The sequence below is a fragment of the Nestor notabilis genome, unplaced genomic scaffold (assembly GCF_000696875.1).
Source record: "Nestor notabilis isolate BGI_N333 unplaced genomic scaffold, ASM69687v1 scaffold25711, whole genome shotgun sequence".
Taxonomy (NCBI): Eukaryota; Metazoa; Chordata; class Aves; order Psittaciformes; family Psittacidae; genus Nestor; species Nestor notabilis.
In genome coordinates, this window is record NW_009915563.1 from 1 (window position 1) to 13,175 (window position 13,175).

The 13,175-nt window shown below is 45.3% G+C and overlaps 1 protein-coding gene across 1 annotated transcript; it reads left to right on the plus strand.

Annotated features, from left to right (window-relative positions):
- Positions 1-1,912: 1,912 nt before the first annotated feature.
- ROGDI (rogdi homolog (Drosophila)) lies at positions 1,913-12,594 on the plus strand (the record flags this gene model as incomplete). Its single annotated transcript, XM_010024215.1, has 10 exons — positions 1,913-1,984; positions 3,597-3,679; positions 5,042-5,096; positions 5,631-5,711; positions 8,030-8,125; positions 9,606-9,704; positions 10,191-10,304; positions 11,035-11,084; positions 11,622-11,748; positions 12,296-12,594. Coding segments are annotated over 10 exons (819 nt in total), but the record flags the coding sequence as incomplete, so codon positions are not given.
- Between the last annotated feature and the right edge of the window lie 581 nt (positions 12,595-13,175).

The following is a 13,175-nucleotide window of genomic DNA, read 5'->3' on the forward strand; positions in this document are numbered from 1 at the left end:
GTTGCTGCCGCTCCTTGCGCTGGGCGCGGGCGAGCTCGGGCGCGGGTCAGTGCCCTGCCTACGGCAAAGACTGGTTGAGTTACACGACCTTGATGGTTTTCATAGTCATCCCAACACGCTGCTTGGTGGAGGACCAGCTCCAGCAAATGGTAGGCAGGATAGGACAAGGGGCAATGGGCTAGAACTTAAACAGGGAAGATAGATATAAGGAAGAAATTTTTTACTGTGGGAGTGATGAGGCATTCAGACAGGCTGCCCAGAGAAGCTGTGGCTGCCCCATCCCTGGCAGTGTTCAAGGCCAGGTTGGATGGGGCTTGGAGCAACCTGCTCTAGTGGCAGGTGTCTCTGCCTTTGGCAAGGGCTTGGAATCAAGTGATTTTAAAGATCCTTTCCAACCCAAATGATTCTGTAATACATGTCAGAGCAGCCTTGTTGGCTTGATAAAGGTAGGGAAGACCTGGACCTGCTGACATTATAGATGCTTCCAGGAACATGATCTGCAAGAAGTTGTGAAAGCTTCCTCTCAAAGGAGTGAATTTGAAAAATGCATCTGGGCTAGGCAGAAAGCCACGTGTGAAAACCGGAATTTTCTAAAGTTACTCGGGTTTGGAATGATATGGCTGCATTCCCCAAAACCACAAAACATGTACTTGCGCAGACATGGTGAATGAACTTGACTTAGTCTAAAATTAATACTGGGGCAGGAAGATCTTGTGCTGTTGGTTGTGGAGTGAAAGATACCAGTGATGATGTGCAGTGGAAACAAGTGCATGGCAGCAGTGGGGTGGTGGAGCCACTCAAGGTGTCTGTGTTACCTGTGTGAGTTCTGTTCCTTCGGGAACTTGGAGGAGAGCGAGTGTACAGAGAACAAAAGAGCAAGGAATCCAATAATATGTTGGTGTGATGCCCAGAAACCCAGAACAGGATTACATGGTGAAAGTCAGTAGTCCTGCAGCCACGCTGCTTTGAAGGATAACGGAGAGTCCTGCCTAGATTAGTTGTGTGTACCTGCTTTGGGTGAATGTTTGTGAAAACAGAACTGTCCTTTTTCTACTCTTTGGTCAGGTAACTCATGTGTGAGGTGATGACATATCAGGGAGTAGCTATTTTGTGTTTTTCACAGTAAGCAGGGACTGTCTAGCAGAGAAACCACAGGCTTAAATTTCTGAGTTGACCACACCTCGCCATGTTTTCTGTGGGCAACCCGTTCAATTCATTCCCTTCTAGTACCTTCCATGTGGAAAATTTCTAAGGCAGCATGTGTCAGTCTCTTGTCAGTTGCTTGCTCCTGTCCCTGCTTCTGTGGTGATTTTCAGCTTGGGGGTCTTATGGTTTAACAGCAATGCTTAGCTGTGTGGTTTGAGGATCTGCTTTATACAGGCTTCTCTGCTGGCTGAGGCCTGAGGCATTGTCACCAGATCCAAACTTATTTCTTACTGAATTTGCCCAGGTAATGGGGAGTCTTCAGCCTTTCTCTCTCCCCCCCCCCTCCCCTTTTCAGTTTAGGTTTACTTTTATGCTGCTGTTGCTTGGTAAAATGTTACCGGGTGGGGGAGGAGGAACATTTTAGATTTTGTCTTTGTTTCTCACCACCTAATTTGTCTGCAAGGTGAGCCTGTTTTGCCCGTGGTGGTAATTAGTCTTTATGTCAGCCACAAGCTTTTCATCTCGTTTCCTCCACTTACCCTGTTGAGGTGTGGGCGGGTGTCTGGCTGCCTGACAGCCAGGGTCAGTCCACTCCAGCAGCTTAAAAAGATGTCCCACGTTTTGAAGCAGCAGGATCTGCATGTTTGCCTTAAATTCACATCTTGTGCTGCCTGTTCTTTCCCAATCCTGTGATTTGTATGAAGGCTGTTTTGTAAAACAGTGTCAAAACTTCTAATGATTCCACTGCTATCTTTCCACAATGTAGGAAGAAGAATTTAAATGGCTTTTACAAGAAGAGGTCCATGTTGTTTTGAAACAGCTGCAGGATATTTTGAAGGTAAGGTTTAATTTGCTTCATCTGTTTTTTGTGCTGTGGGTTTGTTTGCTCTCTCATGTGAGGAACGGTGGTAGGTTTCCCCTGGAGGAAAAAATTCTTGGTAGAGGGTGCACAGAAAGGTCCATCACACATGTCTAGTGCTGTCCCAGGTGTCTGCTTGCCCTCTGATCTCGAGGACTCAGTAAAGCTGATTTCCCCTAGATTGCTCCATTCTTGACGCTCTTTGCTGAGAGCTGCTTTGAAAAGGCACACGGAGGCAGCCAGACCTGTCTGTCAGGCATTTGCATGAGATGGGATATCTTACAGAACAGAGAATCTGGATCTGCCTGTAACTCTGTCATGTGGTGGTGGAAATGAGCATGACAGCCTTTAGCTGACAAGCTACTACTTGCGCATGCACTCTCCTCATTCATAACCATCGTTCACTTGATATACCCAGTGTTCCTGCTTCTGTGCTGCTGCCTGCCCCTTTCAGAGGCGTGATGTGTTCAGCTGAACCAGGACTCCAGCACCTTTCAGCCAACCTGAGCCTGGGCTGCTGGGTTTAGCTTTTTCGAGGCAGGCGGGTGGTGAACTGGCCAAAGGGGATTGTGTGCACAAGAGCTCACTGCTCTCCTGCTAGGTTAGTTTTCAACAGGCCCAGTTTCTTCATGCCCTGAGGTTTCTGAGGGAGCTCCTGTTTGATGCAGGAGCAGGGGCAAAAATGTGGAGGTAAGAGGTGGGTGCCAGGGCAGGTCAGAGTGCTGTAATGCCAACCCAGGATGTGACTCAGTAGCAGGTGACAATAGCCTGCAGTATCTCTAAATATAGTGTCTGTTTTGAAGAATTTGTTAGAGTTTTAAGGGTGAAGTGTGATTAAAGGACAGCTGCCAGCCAGTATAACCAGTAAGGAGGGCTGGTTTTCACCCTTCCCAGGTGGGTAAGGGACCAGTGGTGCTTGCACAGTGCAGCCCAGGGCAGGGAGCATGATGAGAAAGGGTCACTGCCATGGCCCTGAGGGTGTTCAGGGCTGGGCTGGGCTATGCAGAGTGACAGCTGAAGCACAGGATTTACAAGCCCTGCTGCCGTGGTCTGCATGCGCTGAGCTTCCTCCTGGTCTGCACCTGTCCTAGAATCCCAGACTGGTTTGGGTTGGAAGGGACCTTAAAGCTCATCCAGTGCCAACCCCCTGCCACAGGCAGGGGCACCTTCCACTAGACCAGGTTGCTCCAAGCCCCTGTGTCCAACCTGACCTTGAACACTGCCAGGGATGGGGCAGCCACAGCTTCTCTGGGCACCCTGTGCCAGCGCCTCAGCACCCTCACAGAGAAGAACTTCTGCCTAAGATCTCATCTCAGTCTCCCCTCTGGTAAGTTAAAGCTGTTCCCTCTTGTCCGGTCCCTACAGGCCCTTGTCCTATGCCCCTCTCCAGCTTTCTTGTATGTCCTGCAGGACGGTGAGGTAAAATCCATGTGTTCTGCTAGGTGGGTTGTAGGAAGCTCGCAAAGATGATTGCTCTGCATTTGGCCACTGCATTTGGCGTCTGCGTTTCTTCTCTTGTCTTTGTTCCTGGCTTGAGGTGTGCTGGGCCCCAGTGGACACTCCAGCACTCACTGTGTCCTCTCTCGGGCAGGAGGCCTCTCAACGCTTTGCCCTGCCTGCCAGTGGCTTGGGAGGAGCTGTCAAGCAGGAGAACTTTGTGCTGAGCACATCGGGGTAAGTGGTCATGGTCAGTGGGTTGCTGCTGATCTGCCAGGCCACTTGGTGGGGGCTATGCTTGTGCTGGGGGCTCTCTTCTGTGGTGCAGGGTGCTGTTCCTCTAGCATCTGATGCAAAGGTCTACAGCATCCCAAGAATAAAGGGGTTTTCTTTAATATAAGATTTTGCCTTAAGGAAAAACAAACAGACTCTTCTGGCAGGTTAATGTAACAGCCTGTATCTGTGTTTCAGGGCTGCTTTAGCCAGACTTGTGCCATTTCCTACTAACACCAATAACATAGTCATTTGTTCCTGACCACTGACTGGCGGGTTGCATCAGTGTGCTGTTGTCAGCAGTTTTGCCAAGAGGTGTTTTTCTGATTCTGGGTGCAGGGAGTTGAATTAAAAAACCTGAATTCTGCTCTTGGCTCAGTTTCTGGCTCTGACTGTGGACAAATCTTAACCTTCGTCCTAATCGCCCTAAAATAGCAATAAGAAAGAGAGTTTGCACAGAGCAAGCTGAGACCTATGTGGAAGGTGCTATAGAAGTGTAGTTCTTCTGAAGTAGCTGTCCATTTTTTGATCTTCAGCTTAGGCCTTGGTCTGAATAGCTGCACTCTGGCAGATGTTGCAAGCAAAGTAGTACACTTTAGTCCTTAGAAACAGCATGGTGAACATTTTATAGAATGATGCAGTGATTCTGTACTGGGTTTGAAGCTTCCATTCTTTAGATATTAAAGTTGATTTTAGTGTTCGTTCATTACTGTTGCAGGGTGGATCTTAGAAAGTGTTGATATCAAGAGTCTCTGTCTAGTGTATTAAAATGTAAGGTGTGGCTAAACTTGAGTTCTTGAAGGCCCAGGTGCTTCAGTCTTCCCCTGTTGTTCATTATAGATGTAAGCCCTCTTGCGGGGCCTTTTAAAGCATTTGGGGTGTGGAGTTTTTTGGTTTATGTTTTTTTTTTTTTCTCTTGGGGAGGTGTGTGTGTGTGTGTGTAACTTTCAACTCCTTTTTTAACCACCTAGCACTCCAGTGTCAGTAGGTAATCTTAATATCTTGTGTTTGCGCCTGCTAGAGCTGTTTGTAACAGCAACCAAATTGTTAATAGATAATACATGAAATAAGGATAGGATCAGAAATAAACATAATGTTTTAGGCAGGGCAGTTAGGGTGAGGTGGCTCAAAAAGGACATGACAGCAGCTGGCTGCAGGCCAAGGGCTCAGGACATGAAAGTGTGTGTGGGGTTCATCTGCATCTCCCAGCTGAGCTCTGGGGGTTCAGCTACATGGGACAGGCAGGGGTGGCATTAGATCGATGTTTCAGTACATGTCTCTTGCCTCCTGTGACTAGTGTTGCCCAGATCTTTCTTCTCATTTCAGCACAGACCAGGTGAAAGGAGTGTTGACGCTGCAGGGAGATGCCCTATGTCAAGCTGTGAGTACTTGCAGTGCTTCTTGCCTTGTACCACCATCAAGGGGTGGGAGTCATCCTTTTTTCACACTTGGATGACCTCAAGGTGGAGGCCATCCTTACTATGCTTTATCAGTGATCAGTAGGTATTCTTTGTCAGTCGTCCCTAATGGGCCTTAAATCCTTAATGTTTTGGCAACTGTTGAAATTTAAGATCCGTCTTTAACACCACCCCATGCCCACTCTGTGGTGAGTGGTGGAGTCAACTTCCATAGGCTTTCCTGGCTTTTACTGCCTTTGTTGTTAAATATCAAATTTCCTCATGGGCCTTCTGAGATGAGTTTGTGTGACCTGCCTGGGTCCTCATTCACTAAATGCCTTTCAACTTACCCTTTGTATTAACACCTTCCTGTAGGAGGACTGAGGTTCTTGCCATGCCAGGACAGCGGAAAACAGCTTGCCAAGATGATCTGGGAGACAGAACGGAGGGGGACTGGCAGTCTCCACCTTCCTCACGTGGGGATTGCTTGCTCTCATGTGTTTGTTTCTTTCTTCAAGGATGTTAATCTGAAAATGCCCAGAACTAATCAGCTCTTGCACTTCACATTTCGGGAAGACAAGCAGTGGAAATTGCAGCAGGTACTGTTAACTTTAGACGTCTACCCCTCTGTAGCATCTGTGCCCTCCAAGCAGTAGCTGTGGCCCCTTGTTCTCCGAGAGAGAAGGTTTTGTCCATCCTACATTAACTCCAGTGGTAAAAACTAAGGGAGGAAACAGATGCAGTTAAATTCAGTTATGGTGCTGGGAGAGAGGTGGGATCTGCTTGTTCCTGAAGCACAAGCAAGCTGAAGGCTGTCTGCATAGCAATCCTAATGCTTCAAAAGGAGGGTTTAGGGTGGCTGTGCAGTACTGGCCTTGTGTCTGGTTGTAAAACCCAGGCTAGCAGGGCAAAAAGCAACTTCAGGCAACTTTGAGTAGCTTGCTCTCATTCTCTTACAGAAACATTTCTTCAAACTGAGAATAGCCCTCACTGCACTGTGTTCTTGTGGCATAGCTAAGTTCCCTCAGCTAAGGAATTAAAGGGATTTGGCTATCCAGAACACTGAATCTCTTTCCCCCTGTTTTGCTGGGAGATACCTGATTTCAGGACCTGATCTTGAAGACGCAGTTTCCTGCAGTTATTTTGTTGTCTCTGAGTAGGTTGGAGAAAGATGTATTCCACTATGTGCTTCACTATGCCATGGCTCAGCTTTTTCTGGGTGATAAGTGCATTTGGTATTGAGTTCAGTTTCCAATAACTGCTTTGGCAGTGGAGTGAAACCTCTACCTGGTAACTTTGTAGAAATCTGGAAAATCATGTACTTGAGATGTTAATGTCAAGCTTGACTAGGCTTGTTTATGCCTCACAACAAGGCAAGGAAGTTTCTGTGATGACACTTAGCAGCACATCTATTGCTATTGCTGGTTTCTATTACTGCCTGGTTGATAGGCTTTTACCAGCTTTTAGGTGCAGAAGCATTTACGGTGATTTTGTGGCGATCTTTGTCCTCTGAATTAAAAATTAGTATCTTGAAGTATTGTGAGTTTTCTTCCCTTAGGGAGTTGTGCCAGTTAGAGTTTTGTTCCTCTGTGCAAAGTAAAGCCATCAGTAAGAAACTGTAGTATAGGCACATCTTTGAGGAACACAGGTGCAGGCAGACAAGTTTTGAGGAACTTGATTAGAAAACAGCAAAATCAAGGGGGAATAAGAATGAAGCAAGTCCTTATAATAGCAGGATTTGCATTGCTGAGTTGGATAACAGGAACCATTTAGCTTGCTCAGAAGCATCTGAAAGATATAAAGGCTGGAGATGATGTCTGGAGATGCCATAGACCAAGTACCTGCAGAATATCTTTGCAGTCTGGCAGTGGACATTAACATCTCTCTCTGCTCTCTGTAGCCTCCAGAGCCTTATGCTTTGTAAGAGAGGGGCTGTACTGTGATCCCTGAGCTCTAGATGAGAAGGAACCAGTACCCAGATCTATGGCAGAGGGAGGCCTCTATAAGGCTCAGCTGGGATGTGGGGGTGCTAGGGAGCAGTCTAGATGTATCAAACTACAAATATCCCAAGCTGTGTTATCCATCTTCCAGCAGCCACCTCTCATACAGGCTTCCCTGTTTTCCCATTTATTACACACTCTGATCTACCCCTTTACTTTTTTTAAATTTTCCTGCTGCTGCCTGGAACTGAACACAAGTCACTTTCTCCCAGGGCCATTTTTTTTCCTTCCTCTGGTTTGTTCTTGCTCCTTTTATCCTGGGATAACCTATTAACCTTTCTTTGGTAATTGTCTTCTGGCTACAAGCAGTCTTGCTTGAGAGAGTCTTGAGCCAGCTGTGTCCTGAACCTGGTCAAGTGCCACACAAGTGGCACGATGGCAGCCTCTTGACGCTGGAGGTAACTCTCAACCTCAACAATTATAGTTTGCAATTATATTAGAAATCCATGTTTGTTGCTCACTGTTGCTGCTATTGATGTAATTTATGTCATTGGTTTTAGCTCCAATAGTTCCTGAAAAAGAAATCATTATGCGTGTTGTTAGACCTGGCTGCTCGCCATTAACAGTGAGAATTCCTATCTGCGCAGTCATGATCAGAGTCCTCCCAGGATGAGAGTGCATGATGTCAGTGTGCCTTCAGGGCAGCAGCAGTATTTTTATTGACAATCCAGGTTGTAGCTATCAGACTGTTTTGCATCTCCAGTCCTTGAGTGAAGAACTCAATAATGCATCTGGGCAGTGGCAGGTTTGTGCTAGTGAGTGTCTGGTACTTAGACAGAAATGGCCTTAACGTTTGAGAAGTCACTATCTTCTTAGGGCCAATGACATAATTGGGGGAAACGTCTTCTTCCTAGTGTGTATCTAGTGTGTATCATAGAGAGTGTTTCTTTAAGAGGGCTGCATTTGTACTTTTGCAGATCCAGGATGCTAGAAATCATGTGAACCAAGCTATTTACCTGCTTATGAACAGAGATGTAAACTACCAGTTCAAAACAGGCTCGGAGGTTCTCAAGGTGAGGTAAAAGCATTCTCTACTTGTGTGGTTTCTTCCCTCCATTTGCTGTTTTAAAGATAGTTAATGTACATTATTGTCTTGAGTCTCATACTGGAAATGGGTTCCCCAATTGTACCCAGCTGTGTCAGATTATCCATGTGTCCTGGGTTCAGCTGTAACAGTTGTTTTTCTCCTTCCTGGCAGCAGGTGCAATGCTGTGTTTTTGACTCTAGTCTGAGAACAGTGCTGATAACTCACTGAAGGTTTAGTTGTTCTCAGTAGCACGTACCCTGATCAGGGGCTATTCAGTCTACCATGCTCTGCCAGTGAGGAGGGGCTGCATGGTGCTGAGTTACCGGCTGGGCTTAAACCATGACACCATGTGACCTCATATTTTATATGAATCTATGCCAGTTTAGCGTTAGTAACAGGACTGTACGTCCTGGTGAATGATAATATGAGCATTCATATTATTATATTCAGTGCCTTGTTGCCAGCAATGATAATCTGGGAACATCTCCCTAGATCTTTTTTAGAAGATGTGGTTACAGAGCTCATGGTCTTCCCTGTCAGTGCATATGGCAAGTGAAGACATGAGGTAGTTGTCAAAAGACTGCAGTTAGTACTCGTGACTTACTGACAGTTTGAAGGTACTACTTGCTAGCAGTAGATGTGATCTGATACAGACCAGCTGCTGAGTGGTGATAAAGCCCAGCCCTTTGCTTGGAATTGCTCACTGAAGCTACCAGCTTCAACTTACTCATTAGAATCCATCACAATATAAAATGTGAGAAAGCTAAACCTTTTATTTTAGTGGGCAAGGGCTGCTAAATAGGAAGAAGCTAAGTAATAAAACTTTTTTACTTTTGGGTGAAAGCAGCGGGGAGAAATTAGTCAGAATATAACATGCCTTCATCTTAGCAGTTATGAGCTCTGTAACAGACATGTTGCTTCCCACGTTTTTTATGGAAAGGGAAGTCTGCCTGAATAAGCCTTTGGACTGTGGTTTCTGGCAGGAGATTCTCACAATGAGCTGGTTCTTTTCTCTAGTGCCCTAGCTCATAGATGGTTATGTATGGGGGGGCCCATGCAGCAGTTGTATCTGTGATGTGGGAATGGGGATAACTAGAACACAGCTTGTTGTTTTTCCTTAATGCTCTTCAGAAGAGCTCATAGTGAGTTTGTTGATGCTTCTGTAGCATCAGTAATTGATCTCGTGTTCTCTTCTTACTCTTCTAATGAATAGCTGTTCTCTCATCAATCCCTGGTATTAAACACTCCTGCCTGTCTCACAAGCATCTATGACTGTGGTAACAGTTAAACTGCATTTGTGTGGGAGCCACCCCTTCCCAATAAGTCCCTGAATTCCTGGAAGGGCAAGGGGATATTGGTGGTGGTGATTGTTGTAACACTTGCAAAAGGCTGTAGGATTCTAAAGTATGTTATCTAGAGCTGTCCAGGGACTGCCACTTAGCAGTGTACTGTATACTATCTTGTAGCTTATGGACGCTGTGATGTTACAGCTCTCAAGAGCCCGAAATCGGCTTACCACTCCAGCCACTCTAACTCTACCAGAGATTGCCTCCAGTGGTCTCGCAGTAAGTGTGTTGTGGTCTAGATCTCCGTACAGTCTGGTAGCATGCAACAGTTAGGATATTGTGCTGTATCCTGGTGGAAATGGGTTTCCAAGTGTCTACTGAGGCAGAAAGAGAGCTGAAGTAGGTGCAAACCCTGCATTTTTGGCTTCTCTGAATCTTCCTGTAGGAAAACAGATGACTTGGGCATGAGGACTCTATTTCTCAGAGAGTAAGTTCTGTTCTCTTCCCAGGAATCTTGTCCAGGGATGATTTGCCCTTGTGAACGCTACTTCCATCCTCTTTTGTCACAATCATGCACACGCCATTTCTGTCAAGTGCAGCAATAGGAATAAACATTGCATGCAAACTGCCTAGTCTTTGTTTCTTTCCTAGTGTCCTGCTCACTATGCGGTAACTTGTAGTATGGCTTAGAAAAAGGTAGTGATTTCCCAGCATTAGAAATAATGGTCCTTTAACTGACAAAGAAACTGCTTATTTTCTCACCAGAAAATGTTCACTCCTGCTCTGCCTCCAGACATACTTGTGAATTTCTATATTAACCTGAATAAGCTGTGCCTGACTGTCTACCAACTCCATGTGCTGCAGCCCAGCACAACCAAGGTGACACCTACTATCTCTTAAGCTTTGTTTATTTACCCTTCCCTATGTCCCACTGTGAGATGCACTGTTACGTGGTGCAATGTGATATGCAGAAGATGATGCAGAAATGACCTTAACTGCTGTTAAGTGTCTGTGTTTAGGTCTGCTGCAGACAGTATACTGACTCTAAATTTAGTTTGGGGTGTGGACACTTAACTCAGAATTAAATACTAGTGCTCTGGAGAAAGCCAGTAACTATTTTTTGCCAAGTAATTCTTTATCTTACAAAATAGTTGATAATTTTGTGTAATTTTGGAAAGGCATAACTGTATTAATGCAGTTTATATTAAAGTAGCATCTTGGGTTTTCTGAACAGTTTTGATGGATACTTTTCTGCTTTACCTGTTGCATTTGGGTCAGCTTGGTGTGTTGTAGAAACAGAATTAAACTCTTAAGCTGTATGAAATGCAGTCCTCTGTAAAGATATTTTTCCTAAAAATCTCTTCTGTTTTTTCTCCTGGGTCTGCTCATCTTATTTTTGTTAGCTAAGTTGGACTCAGCAACTGTGTAGATTCTTTTTCATGAAGGAGCAGGAAGGGATCAAATGTCTCAGATTCCCTATGAATGGAGTATTCAGGCAGATACAGCCAGCATACGCATTTCTTGATGTCAGGCTACTGAAAGTGCAAACCTTAAGTGTCCTTCTAAGTAGTTTGTTTACTGTGTTAAAAACCTTTTCTTTCTCTTCTAGAATGTCAAGCTTGCTGGAGGGTCCATTTTACACAACCCTGGAGCCATATTGTAAGTACAGTCACTACAAGGGCTGTGTAACACGTGTAGGAGTATGCTGAGGATGAGATTCAAATGGCTGTATGTAGTTTTAATAGCAGCATCTGTTAAATGAAGCAGCTGTGCAGTCACTTCCTGTGCCTGTGAATGCACAGGTGCCCATAAAAGTGCTGCTTTAATGACTTGGTCATAAAGGCCTGCTCAAAGATGTGACTTTTCAGGATACAGCCCATCTATACAGTGCCATGAGTTTGTCTAGAGATGAGAGTTGTCCAAAATGAACATTAGATTATTGGCATTGCCGTTTGCATTTCTGGCTTTTGTGCTTCTCTGAAAAGTGATAAAGTTTCTAACTTAACGCTCTTAGATTTAGGTTAACTCTAAATCTGGTCAGAGGTAGACGGAGTTTGTATTCTCTAACTTTGCCAGTTGTTCTTTTAAATGTAGTAGAAATCATAATAGTCTCCTCTGTGAGAATGGACGCCAGTTGAGTTTTTTGCTCTGTGCTGTTGTGTGTAAAGCTGTGCTCTTTTTTCCCCCACACTCCAGTGAGTTTGGCAACCAGCGGTATGAAGTCAGCCATGTCCATAAAGTGGAATGTGTTGTCCCATGGTTAAATGATGCCCTTGTCTTCTTCACAGTTTCACTGCAGCTTTGCCAGCAACTGAAGGACAAGGTAATGGCCTTAGAAAAAGGGCTTTGTTTTTAACTTTGGGTTTTGGGAGGACCTCAGATCTAAAATTCTGATGTGGTGTTATTCTGTACAACTTACATATAAACTGAAAACAAGTGATGAGTCAATGTTCTGGAGCCAGGGAGCTGGCTGGCACTGGCTAGCAGACAGCCATCTGGGATAGGTGTAGTAGTGTGGCAGAAGTCTTTGCTGAACTAGTGACTAGGTGGGAGCAGGTGTTCTCAGTCATGAGATTGTTTTTGTGAGAAAATGCCAGGGTACGGGAGAGGAGGCATGGAGACCTCAGCAAACTAGATTGCAGTAGACTGATGTTCAATACCAGCTCTGCAGCTGAGCTCGCTGCCACCTCAAGCAAATAACTTTGTGGTCCAAGCCTATTCAGGGACAATAGTAGCAAATGTGCCTTTCTGCAATGTAGTGCTGCAGTGTTCAAGACTGTAAAGTTAAATTGTCATGCATGCATTATATGCTCTTTCTGCTGTGGCCCGAGGGATATGGGAACTTACTTGCTTTTCTTCTACCTTTCCAGATCTCCGTTTTCTCCAGTTACTGGAACTACAGGCCATATTAGTTCTCTGTGAAGTCTCCAAGCCCTTACAGCAGCTCCAGTGTCTTTGTTTGTTTTCAACATGCCAGCTGAGTCCAGGTCAGCCTGAGGAGTGCTATGGTTCACTACCTACCCTGTGGCTCTCCATAGGGTAGGGTCAGTATATCCTGAGAGACAGCTTTAGTAGCCTTGTTTGGGACTGCATAAGCAGGGCACTGAGCAATGCTGTGTCATTGGCAAGAGATTGCTCCTGTCTTTGTTCCCATGTGCGTTGTGTGGCTTACACTTTCCAAGCCTCTGATTAATTACACTAGTCCGTTACAGGGGTCGGGGAGCTGTGGACTACTCTCACTAACTGTATTTGCACGCAGTGCTGTAACTAACTGCTGGGCTGTGAGCTGCCTGGGAAGGGGTGAAGACAGAGTAATCTAACACACCACGAAAAGTGTAGGGCATGTTGCTCCTTGCAGTGAAATATGTTTCTATAATCTGGTCCAGATATGGTTATGACTAGCCCTGAGCTTCTCTCTCTCCTGTTCTGTCTGCTCTGTCCATGCTATTGATTCCCCTTTGGGGATAGTCTGCTGGGGTTTTTTTTCTTCCCCTGCCCCCACACCCTTGGCATTAATGTGGTAATATATTTTTTTCCTAAACCCTAGTTAGGCCAATTGTTCTTTTCCAGGTTTAGTATCTTGTTTTCACTGCCAGCCTTTGGAGTTGCCTTGATACCTTGAGCACAGCTGTGCAGTCTCACATCCTGTCATTAAACCCAAAGTGAGTACCATGTGGCTATTACAGTTCTACAATTTGCTGCCTACCTGTGGATACTACAGTATGTAACTTACCCTTCTAGGCTTTGGAA